Source organism: Bradysia coprophila, assembly GCF_014529535.1.
Source record: "Bradysia coprophila strain Holo2 chromosome IV unlocalized genomic scaffold, BU_Bcop_v1 contig_5, whole genome shotgun sequence".
In the NCBI taxonomy this organism is placed as follows: Eukaryota; Metazoa; Arthropoda; class Insecta; order Diptera; family Sciaridae; genus Bradysia; species Bradysia coprophila.
In genome coordinates this window covers 5,606,287-5,625,602 of record NW_023503374.1, presented here as the reverse complement: position 1 = coordinate 5,625,602, position 19,316 = coordinate 5,606,287, and the positions used below count along the sequence as shown (strand labels likewise).

Genomic DNA, 19,316 nt, shown 5'->3' with positions numbered 1-19,316 from the left:
ATTTTTTTGATTCCAATAAAATCCACTTATAAAGTCATACAGGCAAATCTAGCGAAGGAACGAAAAAAAAATTAAATTTGCCATGCAGCATATTATAGCAGCATTCCCATTGTTATATGAAATATTTGTAATTTGTTCATTATAATTTGTTTATGCCAACAAATTCGTTACAGTTTTAAGCATTTCTAAACGAAAATTTATTCTTTTATACGAATTTAAAAATGTAAAATGTAGGTTACACAACATATAAAGCGTTGAATTCATAAATTTAAATTAAATTTACCGACGTGCAACCGAGATTCGGTTTAACAACATGTTTTAATTTCAAATAATTTACAGAACGGATCCCTGCAGCTATCACCCGCATCTCAAAGTCTTCTGAAAAATCAACACATAATCATCGGAAGCACACAGAAACAACAAATTATCCAAGCACAACAGACATTGATTCAATCGCAACAGTTGACACAAACTCAAAGAATAGTCACGCCAAAATTAAATATTAAAATGGAACCGCAGTTATCAAGTAATCATTGTCAACCACTTCACACTCCACATATGTTTTAACGGCTTCATTTTAACTCCTACAGCCTTTGGTCTGCCTCCAACTCCTCCATCGTCACTGTCCAGCGATGATTCTGAAGGCAATCAAAGCCCCGAACATCATTCATCTCCACTATCTCCGCCAGCACCTGTCCTATCATCACGACGAACGCCATCATCGATACAGGGCGGACAAAATACAAATTCAACATCCCGCGCTTATACTGGCACCAGTTCACGGCAGCCGATACACACACCGCTAATCAGTAGTCAACCGGTACGATTTTTCTAGATTTTATTTTGGTAGAGCGAATTTTGATTGATAACACAAAACAATCGGTTTACAGAAAGGATCAACCGGGTCTTTACTCCTAACCGAGGAAGAGAAACGCACACTCATTGCCGAAGGTTATCCAATTCCTACAAGACTTCCACTTACCAAAGCTGAAGAAAAGTCTTTGAAGAAAATTAGAAGGAAAATCAAGAACAAGGTATGTGAAACCAAATCTATTCTAAATCTCGACATAGGCATTAATTCAATAAATTAATTGAAATCCGTTGGTACAATAGCCACAGACAACTTAGTTTATCATAAGCCAAAAATGAATGACGATCGTTTCGGTGTTCGGAAAGTGTTTGCTTCTTAATGCATCGTGAATGTTTAGTTAAGTGTAAAATGTAGATCAATACTTCAATTGTTCGTGGACAATAAAGAGTCGTTTCATTTCAAGAAAGAAAATTGTTGAGAAAAGCGGTCTCATGAATATTGTACATTGGTTTATTTTATGCCTTTCTTTGGAAACAGTGTCACGGCAACAGTGTTACAACATTCGAAATAGTTGGAATCTTAGTTATCTTTCATGTGCCCCAGTTTATTGCATGAGAAATGTTTTTCTTCCTGAAATGTTTGCCGTTCAGTCAACATTTAGTCATTCCGAGAAGTCTTGGTCAAAGCCGGCACATGTGATTTCATTCTATACGCAAAATATGATTTCTGTGTAGCTAAAAGAGAGAGCAGAAGTTACAGCAAATGTAGAACGAATTGAATGTGAATATATTTACCGAAATGAGACTTTGTAACATTTAGACACAAGTGTAATCATCAATCATTGAATCTATTGCTTCTTAAGATGATCTAAATGTTTTCAACAGAGATATACAAAATCTATTACTTCGTTAGTTTTTGAATACATCTTTTGATAATAAGGACCGCAATAATTAGAGCTGGTCGCTTATTCTTGTCGTCGTTGTCAAGAACAGATGAAATTGTAAAAGACTTTCAGGTCAACTCGTTATTTTCTTTCAGTTTCTTCAGAGGAAAATTTTGTGAACCGGTTGTCACGGTAGTCAAAAATAGGAAATGTCTGAATAATTGCGTAGTATAATACAGTGAGCGTTTACTAGTATACTGTACTTGGGCTCGTACTTCGTACATGTAACAATAAAGGAATAACGAATTTCGTCGAATGTGAGGCTTCTGCTACTAAGAACGATCTTATCACAGGGAATTGTGTCACTCATTTTCTATGAATCGAGAATTTATAACTGAAATAGATCTGCCAAATACTAATACACAAACTCCGTCTCCCAAAACAATTCCAGATATCCGCTCAAGAAAGCCGTCGAAAAAAGAAAGAGTACGTGGACCAATTGGAGCGCAAGGTGGAAGTGGTGACATCGGAAAATACAGACTGTCGCAAGCAACTGGTCGAGCATCGAAAGCGCGAAGTCGAGTACGTAAAGCAGGTGGAAGCATTGTCGGGCGAAAATTTCGAATACCGTAAGCAAGTGGACGAATACCGAAAGCGTGACCTCGAAAGCCGTAAAGAAATGGAAGCTCTGCGCAGCCAACTAGCCAAATTGCAAACATTTTTGAGCAAACAGAAAATGAAGAAAATTTAAGAAAATTGGTAACGCAGAACTGCTGTTGCAGCTGGTAAGTGTGCTCTATGATGCAGAGATCAATTTATATATTTTGTATCCCAAAATTCTACATTGTATATTAACGACGAAGTGGAAGAAAAACAATAGTTTATAATAAAATGGAAATTTGTGTTTTCTGAAATACAATTTTTACGACAACTATAAATATGCTTATCATGATGAAGAAGGTATATGAATAAAGTGTGAAAAAAACAAAATATTTTTTTGAGAGAAAATAATTTAAACGAAAAGACGAAATGAATTAATACAATTTGTCAAAGAATGAAAACTTCCATGTGCGGAAAATTGAAAAATAAAAAGAATTTTTTTAAGAAATCTATTTTAGAGTTTAAATAATTAAAATGTTGACACACATTATTATATATACACATCCCCCCATAGATAGGACATATATTTATACATTTGTATTGAGAGAAGAAAAATGCGAGAAAGAAATAAATTTATTGAAAGAATTAAATAAAAATAAAAACAAGAAAAATTGATATAAAATGAAGACCGGGAGGAGGTAACCAATGTACAAATCGATTAAAAAAATATATTTTAATGAAATACACTAAAAATAAAATATTTAAAAGTGGAAAAAACAATTGTGTTATAAAGGTAAAGTTTTCGTTTGTTTCAAATTATAAATTTATCATAATTATAATAAGTAAGCAAAGAAGATATACTTAAAGAAACAACAACAACAACAAAAATCATTTATATTATGCATATGAAACACATATGGTTTTAAAATCGATAGAATTATTAAATTAACTAGAAACGAAACAAGTTTAAGGTATAGTAATTTATGTACATCCATTCTAACTAACTAATATATGACTTGTGTGTGTTAATTAATAATTATATTTGAAAGACAAATGTAACAGAAATCGTGCAATATATTTTTTTTATTATATTGTTAACACGATTATCAAATTGAAAAGTTTAACCGAATGAAAACAATTTATTAAAACAATGAAAATGGAAAAAAATATAAAACTTACTTTGACGAAGGAGAGATATATATATATATAGTTATTGAAATGAATATACAGACAGATAGATAGAGAGAGAGCCTAAAACATATTTTAAAATTGGGCCAAGAAAAACACTTTACATTTTACATATATTATACATTGAAGAAAGAAAACAGATATTTTATATATTTACATTGGATTACACTATAATATATGAATGTAATGGAAAATTATATCTACAATTTTTCTTTTTGTTTGTTAATTTGTTAGTTAGGCATTACTTACTAGGTTAACAATGATAACGATTTATACATTAAAATTGAATTCTTAAAATAAATTTCTCGATTTGAAAATTTATTTTAAAACTATTTTGTTTAGCAAACTTAACACATTATATTGAAGAGAAATGATTTTCATTTGGAATGAAAAAGACAATTGAAACCTATAGAATAGAAATACAGTTTAGGTAGTTATTATCATTTTTTTTGTTAGTATTTTAGTGAACCGAAGAAGTAGTAGATGATGAAGAAAATTATGTTTTTTATGTTTTAAACGAACCTTTTTTTTAAATGTAAAAATGAAGTGTGGATAATATCTGGTCTTCCAAAATCATTCCGTTAAATCTTTTATGAATTTTATTTTTATTTTTTTTTTGTATTTTTAATTTAGTTTTTTTTTTGTTTAATTTAGTTGAAAAATCTAGCAGGAAATTTTTAACGGTCAATTCCCAATTCTATTCAAGTTAAATAATCTTTTTTTTTAATTCAGGATCTTAGTCAATGGTTTAGTTGTCTCGCGCATCGTCTGTATCGACTACAGTCTAAGGATCTCAGTTATGGTTTAGTTGTCCCGGTATCGTCTATATCGACTTCAGTCTTTAAGAATGATATTCGTTCTAGGTATGTCATTTTTGACCTTATGTTTTCCTACAATTTCCCACAATTTCTCGAATTTTTCTGCATTTTTCCAATTTTCACATTTTTTTGTGGAAAATATGCTTGTTGGTCATTATCAAATATATTCCCTTTAACAACAAAGATTAAAAAAAGGTTGAGACTAATCTTCTTCTCAAAATTTAACGAATTGATTCCAATAGACTCAAACAAAATAGAATAATTTGAATCTGACTGCGACACCGCTCGGGTTTAGAATCCCGTAATTCATTTAAACGCGCTTTCTCTTCACGCTTTGAACGACCAATTCAGCAATGTAATGCCTTGGATCACATTACCTGCTAGTGTTTTTGGTTCTGCCAGTAAATGGTCATTATCACAATACCACGAACTCTAGTGTATCATAATCAGAGAGTCAAGTAAAAATCTTCTGGAAGAAACCGATTAAGACGCGGAATAGGTCATCCCTTGACCTGAACCTCAAATCCAAGTCGACCCAAAATTATCTGAGTCTGAACTGAGCTGAATTTACCTGAAATCATAACATATGAACATCAGGTTTCAGGTCAGTTCCTTGCCTTCCACTCATAATCGTCAAGGATTGAAATCCTTTCAGCTTTCGTAAGTCTAACGGTGACTCGTTAACTGTACATGGTGGAAAGCTTTTACGAGTTTATTACTCTCAAAGGCCCCTCGAGGAGTTATGCTAAGAGTCTGAAAATTTTCAGAAAATTGTTGCAATCGAAGCCATTACTGTCAACACGGTTGCGGTTGTTAATCGGCGTACCGTGCTCATACAGACTGACAGTCAAGTAGATAGTTTCCATAAAGTAGCTGTCGTTACTAAGTCAACATTCAAATTAGAGTTTACGTGATTATTCGAGTGACTAATGACATTTTGCTATAGCACCTATAGGTATAGGTACTTTACGACTGTTTGAATATCAATTCGTTGGAAATTACAAAGCCGGTTTTTATTTCATTGAATGTCTGTTAGGTTTAAAGATTATTGTAATTTTTTAGAGTTTTTGAAATATTTGGAAAATTATTCAGTACATACCAGTTCACCTAACTTATTACGCATCACCATCTACGAACAGTCCTAAGGCCTTGAATTCGATAATATATTATAGCAATGGATTGTGTTAATCCAACGAATTCCCGAGCTAGAATCCCAAAATATACTAAAGATACTGATGACACTTTTGGATATCAGGACGCTCTGCGACGAAAATATTTTGATTACTAAAAAGTGAAAATATAAATTTGAATGAGGTATGGATAATATCCTCGTTCCCCTTGCGGCTGGCTAACGAAATTAGTCAATTAGTATGGGCTCATAGTTAATCATTCCCCCGAAATCTAAACCATTTTAACCGGATTCCTTGTTGTTAATTTATTTTTTGTGTGCACGGATTTAATCCTCCAGACTTTTTGTTGTTTCAATGGGAATTGACCGAAAAATTAAATTATTTTCGAGAAAACAAATGTGCAATCGCAGATTCGTCGTTAACAATTGATTTCGTTACGGGTTGTGTAATTTTTGCTGTCGTCAAAATATATCATGAAAGGTAGAATTGTTAGGGAGCAGCAAACGAAACGCATAGACTGCGAAAAAAAAATTAGTTATTTACATAACTAAGGAGGAAAGATGAATAGAAAAAAATTCACATTTTGTGTGAAAATGTCGAAAGCGAATCTTTCATTCTTCCAGGGAGTTATGTTTTAGATGCTAAACATACTATCCCTAATATCAATCATTGCATTGGCAAGGGGTTGATTGTGTTGTAGGAAAATATATTTAGACAAAAAGTTAGCGAAATTTGGGACGTTTGAGGCGATGATGATTCTAAAATTTTTGATGATCGAAAGCTTTCGTTGTTGTGATGTGCTTGATTTATCATTTCGAAAAGTAATTTTGTTCGGCTTGCATTTCAATAAATTAGTCGTTGAAATTCAAGTTAAATTCAGTATTTGCTCAGTAAAATTCAAATCATTCCGGTCAATAGATCAATTTCATGAATTTCAAAGGAATCAATTTACAAACACAGATCACTCACTTGCAAGCAACGACGGATGATCCTGAAAGAACAGCTGATTCATTTGGAACTTGCTCAATTTGTTAAGTAGTTTCAACGTAGCTTTTTTACGTAGCACAAACATGTGTGTCCAATTGTCAAAATGCTTAGTTCGACGGGTGTTCTTAACTGAACGTTTAAACGAAGAAAAAAAAATGAAGAGATTTTTCACTTATCATAAGGAATGTTCTGCTTTAGAAGTATAAAATGGCAACATTCCATTCGATGTACGATTTTCCAATTCAGAGACCGAGTAATTCCCTATAATAAGGACCCCATGTCAAGTTGATGACTTATTAGTTTCAGAAAATGGTGGTAGCGGCAGACTTAGTAATAGTTACAAATTATATTTGCGCCTCGAAAACCCCAATTTTAGTTTTCTTAGTTAAAAAGAAACACAAAAGACATACGGTAGTGATGCAAAGGCATTGTGAACCAATTCGGTTCAATCAAATAACAAACACAAATTTATTGAGTCACTTCGACACATTAAGTTCAATGTCACAAACTGACTGCTCTAAGATAATTTTAAACAAGAAATTCCCACCCAGAAGCAGACCCACTTTCTGACAAACCTTTCCTTTACTGTAGCTGCAAATAAACTTACGATTACACGAGCTCGCTACAATATCGAAATTTGCACAAATTATAGGTGACTCTGTCGTTAAGACGAAATTTTATTTAAGTAGATTATATGAGAAGTTGCGGGCAATGTGTCTATGAATGCTCCACAAGCAAGGTGTTTTTTAGCTACGAAAGTAATTGAATTTGACGTCACCAGTGACCATAAAACATCCTTTTATTTCACAAGGGTTTCAAAACTAGTGGCAAATTCGTTTGAAACACATCTGCTGGCATAACTGCTTTTATACGAAAAACTTCTTGGTCTGAAGTTTGAATAAATCGAATAGTATACAGATGTGGAATAATGTAAAGGAACTGAATATTTTCTAAATTTTCGTCCATTTGTGTTTGATTCTCATCTTCGGATCGTCAATTCAAACGTCAAATCGTAGCTTGGAAGGATATCTCGATTGTGGAATATTTCCCGATTCCCGCAACTCGCTCCGCAGATGAGTGAGAAAATTTAGCGTACTTTTTGTTAATGGAAATTATGTTCAAATTAAAAGCTTAAATTATTCTCGTTTAGGGTTTTACTCGGTACATTCGTTGCATCCTTTATTGACTTTATTGCTATACACACTCAAAACAATGAAAAAACTGTTTTTTGTTGGTGATTTTAATGAGAGATAAAAGGAAAATTTCTACAAAATGTGCAACACCAGACAATTACAAATAATTTTAATATTTAAAGAAAATTGAATTACATTAATTAATAAATTATTTAAATGAAAGAAAGAGAAAATAATGAAAAATGAAACATAAATTTTTATTATAAAAAGTTTAATGAAATACAAAAAAAAATGAGATGGAACTATGGTGATATCTCTTGGACGACGAACAGAAATCTTAAACGAAAAATGAAAACTGAATTCGGTATTTATTTTCCTTTTTCAGTTTGAAAATCAATTCAATTACCTAAATACAATTAAAAGAAGAAGAGAAAAAAATCATTGAAAATCATTAATATATAATGGATGTGTGAGTGTGCTCCGATAGTGTGTGTTGTGTAATACTTCAAATATTTTGAATATAAAAAAAATCTATATTTTTAGTCCTATAAATCGATATCGAAACATTTAGTTAGGTTAATTTAAAAACAAAAAAGAGAAATGAAGAAAGAAAGAAAATTAAATCTTAAAATGAAATAAATTTAACAAAAAAACAACATAAATTTGTCAGCGTTTTATCCGCCGTTTTTTATTTTCTTTTTTAATTAAAATAAAATCATCTTGGCCCTTCCGGTATTTGTTCCACTAAAAGTAACATTTACAAAACCGAAAATCAAAACAAAACATCAAATTACAAACTAAATAATGAAAGTCTTGAAATTGTGATTTTTACATCAAATTTAAGAACAACAAAAATGTCTCCAAATGAAATAACAATTGTGCCTTTAGTTTATCGAAAGAGATGTTTTAACGGTTATAATCAATCTGCACGTACACGTTGTTCCCTTTGGTCGATTTCAGTTGATGAATAATTCCACAATCTTCCCAAATCAAGAGCTTATTGTCACTGGATTCGATTAGTAAATTAGAAAATTACCTTTACCCTTTACTAACCATCCACCCTCAAATATTAAAGTACCGATTTTCTATAAAAAGAGGTTAAATCTGAAGGAATGCTGAAAGAAGACAAAAATGAAAGAAAAGCCAAACTCTACCAATATTTTCTGGGTCCCCATGTTTCTAGAAATTTCCTTAAATTTTACCCATTTCTACAAATCTAGAAAAATCAAAGAAAAATTTCGTTCGGGGAATTCTAGAGAGAGAGAGAGAAGATAAAAAATATGGAAAGAGACCAAGGCAAAGAAGTGGGAATAATTGGAAGTTTCCTTCAAATTGAGTCTAATTCACCTCGTAATTCACTACTAATCCAACGTAAAACAGTTCCGATATAAGTGACAATTACTTTCCTCGTATGCTTCTAATTCCGTTTCTACGTACATTTTAGTTACGAGTAACGGTAATTCTAATGAAAAAAAAGCTTAGATTTTACCTCGATGCTTCCGCATTCCATAATTTTATTATACTATACTTTACTCGAGAAAGGCCACCACCGCCACAAAAGACATGAATCGCTTTCTTTCGAATTAATCTGAATAGCGCACGTGCATTTAAAGTTAAAAAAAAAAGTGAAATAAAAAGTCAAATATTGATTTAAGAGATGAGAAAAATAAAAAACTTTAAATTTTTTAACTTTTCATTTACTTAATTAGAGTTAAAAAGAAGAAAGTTTTTAAGAATAAAAACATTTAAAATTGAATTGATATTTATATTGTTAATGTTACCGATGGAAGTGTGTAAATAAGACATTTTTGATGAAAAATAAAACTTTATAAAAGAAATGGGTCATAAGATAAAATATAATTAAATTGTCTGAATTAAATTAAAAAGAAAAAAAAAAGAAAATCAAATTTCGTGAAGAAAGTTTATTTTTTATTTTTATTTTTGAAAATTTAATGGATTTATTTATGCTAAAATGGCGCTTTGTTGCTTTTCTCACATTGTAATATATTTTGAAAAAAGATACACTCATTGTAAAAATTATAAAATGAACTAAAAAGACAAAAAAAAAAACCGAACGTTGTTTCATTTTGCTACCAGAAAATCCTTCTCATTCTTCTCCCCTAATATTTTCACGAACTGAATTATTCAAACCACGGTGGGGTTGAACAAAACTTAAAGAGAGTCGCGACGCCACCTCTGACTTTTCTTCATGTTCTTATTGAGGAAATCGAATACTATAAGTAACCACATTCAGTTCGCGGATGCATCCAGCCGTATCGGAGAACCGGCATTCATGGCCGTGTGGGACCGATGAGTCAATTTGAATACAGATTGTTATCGCAACGGATAGAAGGACTAATTCTAAGGTAATTCGTGTTGAAATGGCTTCCCTCGACAACTTGACCATGTAGCTACAGCCAGCTAAAGTCGAAAATTCGACATTTTTAAATGTTGATATGTCCAAGGGGAAGAGAGTTTGAAACTCTTTGAATAGCGATATTGGTAGAGGATTCCATGTTCTATTAAACGCCGAGAATGAATTTTAAAAAAATTGTGTAAGTTTTAAGCGATACGAAACTTGTCATCACAACAAGTATCTTTTACGACATTCTGTTTGCAACAAGGTCCCTCTACGACAAATTTTTCAATTTATCATCTATCTTCAAGTGCCCGTTTTATTTAGGATCAGTGGAATTGTTATCCATTCTTCATAAATAAGTGGGTTTAAGTCCCTTATTTAGAGTATGAAGAAAAATCAGAGGTGGTGTCGCAACTCTATTTAAGTTTTGTTCAACCCCATCGTGAAACTCATCCTTATAAAAGTTCGAGAGCAGCAGTCGGGACAACAATGAATGTGAAACCATCAACAGAAAACACTGTACGAAGGACTTTCTTTAGAGGGATGATGTACTAATATTTTCACTGCATTTTAGTACAAGCTCTCAACGGAACTGATTTTGTACTAAAATTATTGTATTTGTATGTAAGCTGCTCTACCGCGACACTACCATGAACACTTATGATGGAACACACAAAAATCGTTCATTGACATTTCTTCTTTCTAGATCAATGGAGACGGTATGTCGTTATTGTATTGAGTTGGCTGTGTCCCTTCAAACCTCTCTATATGCGAATCCACTCCTGTGATTCGGGCCGTTTGTAGGACTAGTGAATAATTAGATTTGGTTGCGTTGATTGATCGTACAACGGATATGAAAACAAGCATAGCCGCATAGCACAGCTACTAGAATTAACATAGAAATTCGTAGGCTGATGACATCACGGTAGACACCAGGTTTTTTTGTAAAGTTAGATGACTGGTTTGAGTTGTATGGCCTAAAACATACGCCAGAAACAATCTTAAGCAAAGCTCCTATCACTAAAGCCTTCCAATTTGACGTTTCTTAATACAGTATGAATGCTAGTAGTAGCGCTATGAAACAGACTATGGATTCTCAGGTCAAATAATTTTACCTATGATTCGATTGCAATGTACGCCGTATGTTTGTTTCCTTACAATGTCCAACAGCAATTTAATCGCTCATCACATATCTATTGCTTAGAGAAAAAAATGCAACAAAATCGATTGTTCCATAAAATTGTATTTAATTGATGAAACTACGGAGCCGGTGTTACATTTTCTTCATTCGTAGCTTCTGCAGCCTTCTCTCTCATTTCAATTTCATCTTTCAATCGACTTCTCATCTCTGGATTGTCAAATACCCTAAATAAGTCGGGATGGCGTCTAGCAAGTTCTGAACATCTTTTCCCCAGTGATTCGTCGTCATTTTCTCGCAAAGTAACCTTGAAGGCGCATTGAATCATCTCGCCCATTTTCGGTAACTTTGTTTCAATACTTGGCTCCTCAGTCGCTGGAGCCTCATCCTTTTCTTGTGTATTGTCTACAGCATTGCTAATCTCGACATCGTGAGGAAAATCTACCGAATTTTCTATTGTGGATTGTAATGGTGGACACTGATTACGTAGATATTCTGAAGTCGTTATGTTCATGAAATATTTTATCAAATCGCAACATGTCGGGGTGCAAGGATTGTTATCCATATGAACGTATTGAGGTAATTTGATGTCATAACCGACGTGCTTTATGTTATTGTCGTTCAGTCTGACGTTAATTAACTCATCCAAGCCATTAAACAGATTACTGTCGAGAGTAGAAATTCTATTATGTTCCAATAGGAGTGAGCTCAGACGCTTGTGTGGCTGCAAATGCGTATTAGTCATGCTCTCGATATAATTAAATGAAAAGTCTATGATCTGGAGAAATGGAAAGAATTTCTCGAAACTGGTCGGAAATGATGTCAAGTTCTGATTATTCAATGCGAAACGCTCAGTATAGCTACTGTTCCGGCCGTATAAATGGAATCCAAATAATTCCAACGTTTGATTGTTATCGGTAGTCATTACGGTTCCATTGCATGAATAGTACACATATCCCCATGTTCTTGAAATGGTTTCGTCGTCATAAAATTCACCACAATCAATGGATAAAGCACATGTGTTGTAGATGACACCGCAAATGAACAAGATCGACAACCAGCTGTGGTTCCTGAAATTAATAATTTCAGAGTGCTATTAGGGTCTTGAAGAGGAAGAGGATCTCAATTTCAATTTCAAATTCATTTCTTTTTAAACATAGTTACTTAAACTAAGTACACCGCGCAGCTCCAGTATGTGTTACAATTCTAAGGAGCTACAAAGAGGATCTCTTTGTTTGATATTAGCGAATGTACAGTAAGAATCTACACTACAGGGAAGCTTATATATGTTCTTGATTGGACATCAAATCGAATTGAAATTTTTAGGAATAAATAAAAATGTTCAGAACTCTAATAAAGTCACACAAAAAACAGTTCTCAGATCTTCGACACTGGCAGTAATTATAAAAACTCAATAAATTTATAAAAACACTGTTAACGATGCCACATGCAGTTATGGGACGACTTTTTACTCACATTTTCAATAAAACGTTATGCCAGAATGTCGTTCTGTTAATTAATGACGATACTAATTTCGGATGAGATGAATTTATAAGCACTAGAACACTGGACAGGAACTATTGGAACTATATTATCGTACTATTGATGTTAGACAATCATGTTTCTCGTATCACCACTGAATAAACATGAAAAAATGGTATGCGCTCATCAACGTGGGACTTTGCTTTAGATAATTCCCTTGACTGAAAGTCAGGGTCTTACACCAGAAAATACCGAAAAATGTGGGTAACAAAAAGGTTCACTGTGATTGAAAATGTATGAAATGCTATGAAAAACGTTAAATATGGGTAACAGTTTTTCGTTGAGAGCACGATAACTTGAGTAATTCTCAACCAATTTGGATGATTCTTTTTTTAAATACGTGGAATTAATCACAAGCAACGGGAGAAAGAAAATCAAAGACGTATCTAAAACAACGGATAAGTTTAGCCATTCAAAGAAACAATGCTGCGAGTGTAATGGCTACATTCGATACGTCGGAAAATATGAACGAGATATTTTATATTTTGTAAACGCTTTATTTCTTGTAAAAAAAAAACGTTTTGTAAAAAAAAAAAAAAAAATTTCAAAAATTTTCAAAAATTTCAAAAATACGTGGAATTAAAATCCCAAGGCTAAGTTCGAAGATGGGCTATGTAGGACTAAGTATCTGGAAGCTATCCGAGAAAAACGGGATTTTATACTGTTGATCATAGCCTAAATTAAAAGAGATTACTTTGATGAAATTTGATTTTGTTTGGTAGTGTGGGTAAATCATATAAGTTTGTTTTCGACGTGCATGAAACTAGTAGGAAGAATAATTTCATCATTCGATGCCCATCTTTTAACGTGTAAACATCTCTTGCTAGTGAACTACTAACATCTTGATAGTTAACTAACAACTTGATAGTTGACTATCAAATTTGATAGTTGACTAACAACTTGATAGTTGATTATCAAGTTGTTTGTTATTTATCAAGGATGTAGTTTTTCACTCCCTTTACAAGCACATCTTACGCCAGCAAAATGGCTGTTATCAAATTGGCACACTTTGATTAAAGTGTAAGAAATTTTAATAAAAAAGTTAAATTTTTGCAGGCAATATAAGATGAATTATCTCAAATTTCTGAAGATTTTTTTTAATACATGGAATTAAATGAATCAAAGAAAATATTGTAAAAATTTTACGAGTGTGAAGTTTGCGGCCAGAGCGAAGCGAGGGCCGTAATTCACACGAGTCGGGATATTTTATTCACCATTGAAGGTTTTGTGTATTTGAAGTTATATTCGAGGGATTATTTTTTCTCGGTCTACCAATAAATTTCTCCTTTTACAAATATGTTTAATCCCTTTACCATTATAGAGTCGAAATTGGTACCAATTTACCGAAAATATTGGTAAACTGAGTTATTTTTAACGATGAACCAAAAACTAATAGAAGAATATATAGCCTGTTTCTGAGCCTAACTGTCAAACTGAAAAAAAATACCTGTCAAAATTTGACGAGGGTACAATAGACCTGTCAAAAAAGGGTTGACGAGGGTAAAATAGAGGTCAATAAATCTGTCAAAAAGAGTTGATGAATAGACAATAGAACTACAATGACCTAATATATTCACGCATTTTATCGGTTTTTATGTCACTATATCGTTAGAAAATTTTCTCCCTCACTAAACACAATGGTCAACCATACAAAAGGTTCGTCTGGCAGTATACAATAGAATCTTAGAGACCCAACATACTTTAGCATTTTAACAAATTAGCTGTCAGGACATCGTGAGAAGATTTTCACCCACGCATCAGACAAAAGTGCCTGATAAAAGGTTCTATAAATCAAACTTAGTTACACGAGCCATTGTATCAAAATGTTCCTATATAATTTGTCGTTACATCGAATTCACTGTCGCAAAATTGTGTGAAATAGATTATTATTTTTTTAATTATTCAATTCATTGCCTGGACCAAGATATTTATGCCCCGGAAACAAGAAAAGGTTACCAAATGTCATTCTCTTCAATGGTATTATTTAGTAGTTAAATCTTCGATTATTTTCAACATTTCGTGTGTTAGGAAATTATTTTTCCAAACCATTTTTTTTGTCAGAAATTTATTTTTTGACACTTTTTTTTGTCACAAAATTATTTTTTCAACACTTTTTTGTGTAAAAAATTATTTTTCAACACTTTTCTGTGTCAGAAATTTATTTTTCGACACTTTTTTGTGCCACCTTACTCTCAATGGTTTCCAGGAAAAAAAAATTTGTCACATAGTAAAATGTCATTTGCGTGGAGTCATTAATATAGTAAATATATTATGTATGCGCGTATGTGATAGCTCGGTGTTGGGATCTCGGATGTCAAAATTACTTACCTAGAAGAATAATTCAAAAATTACACTTCAGATCTATGTTGTTGTCTCGTTATCGCTTATGTGATAAAAAAGAGTACACACTTGTCACTATCAGTCTCGGCTTCTTCGTGACAAGTTAATATTAAATGTGACAAGTTTTTATGAATGCGTCAAAAATACATTTAGAAAAGTGTGAGTCAAGGGACCTGACCCGCCCAAAAGGTGGGACCTAGTTTTTACAAACAAAATAATGCACGTTCGATGGTTGATTGTGAACAAACATGAGCAATCATCGATACTGAATCGCACATAAGGTAATAGACCCGAATATCACTGCTCCTAGCATTAACACTCGTATGTCAGTTGTCAAAAAGCCTTTATAATTTGATACATAGGTGCGTGTACATTTGTCTTGTGCTGTGTGTTTTAACTCACATAAAGATAGTTATTTACGCATTTTAGGCAATTTCGCGAGTTGTAGCCCGAACAGAAAACCAGAGAAAATTTCTGCAAAACTTCCGTTTTCGACCCCGACACATGAAAAGCATAATTCCTATTTTGATCCATCAGCCTTCAAATATTTTCTATGCGGTGTCATGCGACGTGCGAAGTCATTGTTATTAGAATTTCGATTTTATTTACGTAAGTCAGTAAGCTCGTGATTTTATTATGAGTTTAGTGATTAGAATGCGTAACATAAAAACGATTTGGTGTTTAATTTAATCGTTCCGAGGGGAAAACTGCTCCGCAAAGTAACGGTACGGGGCCCAGAAAGGTCACAATACAAATACATGTGAAGTCAAAGTCATTCGCTCATCTTGACTCTCAGCTTCATGCAAAGACAGAAAGTCATGCGTTTTTCGAAGTCGTTTCCCCTCGAATTGTTCTGCATTTATTACGTACAGAGAGAGCCGTACTTTCTTCTCAATGTGCTGTTGAAAAATTGGAGTCCGTTATACTTTCATTGATCTTAGTATTTTTGAAAGATCGAACCAAAATCTTTTACTTCATTTTATTTAAGATCGCTTTACCAAAGGCTTATCGTTCATTTTTGTTGTTGTCATCGATAACAGGTGATACAGTCCTTCCGGAAGACTGCAAAATCTAGGATCGATTGTTAAAAGTCACGAAAGTCGAACAATGTTACAGTCACGGTACTGCGTCTTTCGAAGTAGTTTCTTATTCGGTATAGGGTCGAAAACTGAATTTTATCAGCAAGAGGTCAGAGGTCGTGGTGAAGTTGGGTTCCCATCCGTACTTACTTTAGTAAACACGCTTTGGACTGGTTTTTTTTAATGAAAATTCTAAGATTTTCATTTTTACGTTAGCAAATTCTGTTCATTAACATGAGAAATTTCTCTACGCGACACCTTCCTTCCTCCAAAATACAAATTTTTCTAAGCTTTTCGTCTCACCGGGAAAATATGTGGACACTTTCAGGCACTTATTCACATCGTTCTTGTATCAATAAAATGCAACTCCAAATAACAATTTATTTAATCAACTTAACTATGATTTTGGCACTGGATTTATGTTTGATATTTGGACGTTGACTTCATTTCGTTAATGATTTCGGTACACCTTCTCCCCAGTGGTTCATTAGGTCTGTGTATCACCGCTATGGAACAATGAATGACTTCTCCAAGTGATGGTGGTTTTGTTTCTATTCCCGGTTCCTCAGTCGCTGGTTGCTCATCCTTTTCTTGTGTATGGTCTACAGCATTGCTAGTCTCGACACCGTGAGGAAAACCAACCGAATGCTCTATTGTGGATTGTAATGGAGGACACTGATTACGCAGAAATTCTGAAATCAATGTGTCCCTATTCACGGTGTTGCAACATGTCGGGGTGCAAGGATTGTTATCCATATAAACGTAAGAAGGTAATTTGATGTCATAGCCGACGTGCTTTATGTTATTATCGTTCAGTTTGACTTCAATTAACTGATTCAAGCCATCAAACAGATTACTGTCGAGAGAAGAAATTCTATTATGTTTGAGGATGAGTGAGTTCAGACGCTTGTGTGGCTGCAAATGATTATTCGTCACGCTCTCGATGTAATTGAATGAAAAGTCTATGATCCGGAGAAATGGAAAGAATTTCTCGAAACTGGTCGTAAATGATGTCAAATTCTGATTATTCAATGCGAAACGATCAGTATAGCTACTGTTCCGGCCATATAAATGGAATCCAAATAATTCCAACGTTCGATTGTTATCGGCGTTAGTCATTACGGTTCCATTGCATGAATAGTAGACATATCCCCATGTTCTTGAAATGGTTTCGTCGTCATAAAATTCACCACAATCAATGGATAAAGCACAGGTGTTGTAGATGACACCGCAAATGAACAAGATCGACAACCAGTTGTGGTTCCTGTAGTTAAAAGCGAATTATTAATTTTAGTGTACTATTACTGTACGATGTTAATATTCAGCGAAAAAGTCACAAAAATGATCGTAGGATGACACTTTAGAAGGGTGAACAAAGGTGAAAAATTTGCAGTGGGACCACTTTTTATTCACATTTTTAACAAAACACAATACCGCATGACGGGTAACCAGATACTGATACTTCATGAATGAGATGAGTTTGAGTATTGGCAAATTGATTACCACGAAAAAATGTTATCGCTCTGTTGATATGTTAGATAACCATTTTGCTGGGATCACTTTGTTCCACTGAATAAACATACAGGAATTGACTTCAATGAACTTTGTTGCTGATTAGATTAAAAACTGATAAAATGAAATGTCCGTCCGCCTAGAGTGTGAATTGTGAATAAATATGTAGATCAGTGCACACCATCCACACGCGATCAGAAAGAATTTTTCATATCCCGAGCTATGTACACAACCCTAGGGTTGTAATAAATATATGAAAATCTGTTACAGCACTGTAGAAGATGTGTAAACTTAAGTCTCGCAAAACATAATTTCTCTAAAAAAAAATATGATCGAATGATCATACACACTGACCATTCATAGGAAATACATCAATGTCGACAAAGTATCTAAGTATTTCTCGTCGAATTCTCACATTCTTCTTCTTAGCCAAGACATTCTTCAAATCGATTTTTTACCATGAAGTTATGATGGCTCATTTTTGTGCATACTTCTACATTTTTGTACATTTACACTATCAATGAGGCATTAAAAAAATGATTTAAAGAAAATCTCAGCTAAAAATATCTCGCTCAGTTCTATGAACTTTTCAATAAACATTTCTTTCAGCCAGTGTCACTAGTCCCTGGTTAAACGATGTCGTATGTATAAAAAAATGTATTGTTATAGTATGGGTCATCGTCATATTAAATAAAAAGCGAGATAGCATTGAAGTCATCGAACCATGTACCATGAAAAAAAAGTGACGAACCTATGCTCTTGGAGTGACCCATTCACTTGGAATGACCCATTAATATCATCGATAATTAATCGCACAATCAGTAGAAAAATTACAGAAAAACTTTAAAATTGTGAAAATAAAGCTCTGTGAGGGCAAATGCCAATTTTTTGTTATTTATTCGATTGCATGTGAAAGGTTCGCGGGAACGTATGGAAATGTGATTATACTGTGAAACTAGTGAAAATATAGAAACTTGCACGAAAAAGTTCACAGAAATTGTTCCGGGTAGAGATGAACGGACATCGGTTTGGGCCGGTTCGGTGTAATATACGGATACGCGTCGTTTACAACAAATGACACAAAGTATTAGCATGGTGCAATCTTTTGTAATTTTTTTAAAAACCACAACTTCTCTAGTGTGTGAGGTAGGTCAGGTTTTATAGATAGACTTTGGTTTTACTCAACTATCATATTTCGAAGGCAGTAATTCATGTCTAATCCGGCACCCTCTCATGTCTTATCTGCAGTAGATCTTGGCGATTTACTGGGGTAACTATGAAAACTAATACACTGCCCGAAGTTACGTAGATGATGAGGAAGGAATTGTTAGATTGTTCTTAACACGAATATCACTCACATCTTTAGTTGAAATGCAAACCAAATGAAAACGTTCTTCTAACAAATGATGACGATTCTTGAATGAGGTGTGTTTAAATACACTCACTACACAACAACTCACGCTATATTGATGCTTAACAATCATTTCGTTGGTATCGCTGCTGAATAAACATAAAGAAAATAAAGAAATCGATGATCTCGTGACCTTGGCTTTTGATAATTTGTATAGAGACTTAGAACGTCAGAGGCGGGTACTACTCTAGTTGCCAATGGGCAAATTTGCTATTGTTTGGACTGGGTAACATGAATCTTGGCATTTCTTGAATTGATTCTAATAAACGTGCCTTCAAACACGAACGAACAAAATTAAGGACAATGACGGACAATTACTTGGTGATACAGATGGTATAATACGGAGGTGGAAAGATTACTTCCAGAGTTGGCTGAACAAACCACC

The 19,316-nt window shown here is 33.5% G+C and overlaps 3 protein-coding genes across 5 annotated transcripts in view; 1 reads left to right on the top strand and 2 right to left on the bottom strand.

Moving 5' to 3' along the window:
• Positions 1 to 3,424, top strand: part of LOC119071915 (cyclic AMP response element-binding protein A-like) — a 61,417-nt gene extending 57,993 nt beyond the window's left edge. Inside the window, exons 4-7 of the mRNA XM_037177036.1 lie at positions 340 to 526; positions 591 to 820; positions 891 to 1,034; positions 2,146 to 3,424. Of these exons, the coding sequence (XP_037032931.1) occupies positions 340 to 526; positions 591 to 820; positions 891 to 1,034; positions 2,146 to 2,445 (861 nt within the window). The 3' untranslated portion in view covers positions 2,446 to 3,424. The remainder of the gene's footprint in view (positions 1 to 339; positions 527 to 590; positions 821 to 890; positions 1,035 to 2,145) is intronic.
• A 7,714-nt stretch (positions 3,425 to 11,138) lies between these two features.
• Positions 11,139 to 18,975, bottom strand: LOC119071938. Of its 2 annotated transcripts, none has more exons than XM_037177061.1 (2): positions 18,879 to 18,975; positions 11,139 to 12,117 (listed from the first exon to the last, which is right to left on the bottom strand). In XM_037177061.1, coding segments are annotated over exons 1-2 (951 nt in total). In that variant the 5' UTR covers positions 18,881 to 18,975; the 3' UTR covers positions 11,139 to 11,168. The 2 variants fall into 2 exon arrangements, with proteins under 2 accessions (XP_037032956.1, XP_037032957.1); XM_037177062.1 differs by lacking the exon at positions 18,879 to 18,975 and adding an exon at positions 12,524 to 12,732.
• Positions 16,376 to 17,462, bottom strand: LOC119071943. Of its 2 annotated transcripts, none has more exons than XM_037177067.1 (2): positions 17,443 to 17,462; positions 16,376 to 17,272 (listed from the first exon to the last, which is right to left on the bottom strand). In XM_037177067.1, the coding sequence occupies exons 1-2, from the start codon at positions 17,445 to 17,447 to the stop codon at positions 16,426 to 16,428; spliced, it is 852 nt and encodes a 283-aa protein (XP_037032962.1). In that variant the 5' UTR covers positions 17,448 to 17,462; the 3' UTR covers positions 16,376 to 16,425. The 2 variants fall into 2 exon arrangements, with proteins under 2 accessions (XP_037032962.1, XP_037032961.1); XM_037177066.1 differs by having other exon boundaries at positions 17,422 to 17,456.
• Positions 18,976 to 19,316: the final 341 nt, after the last annotated feature.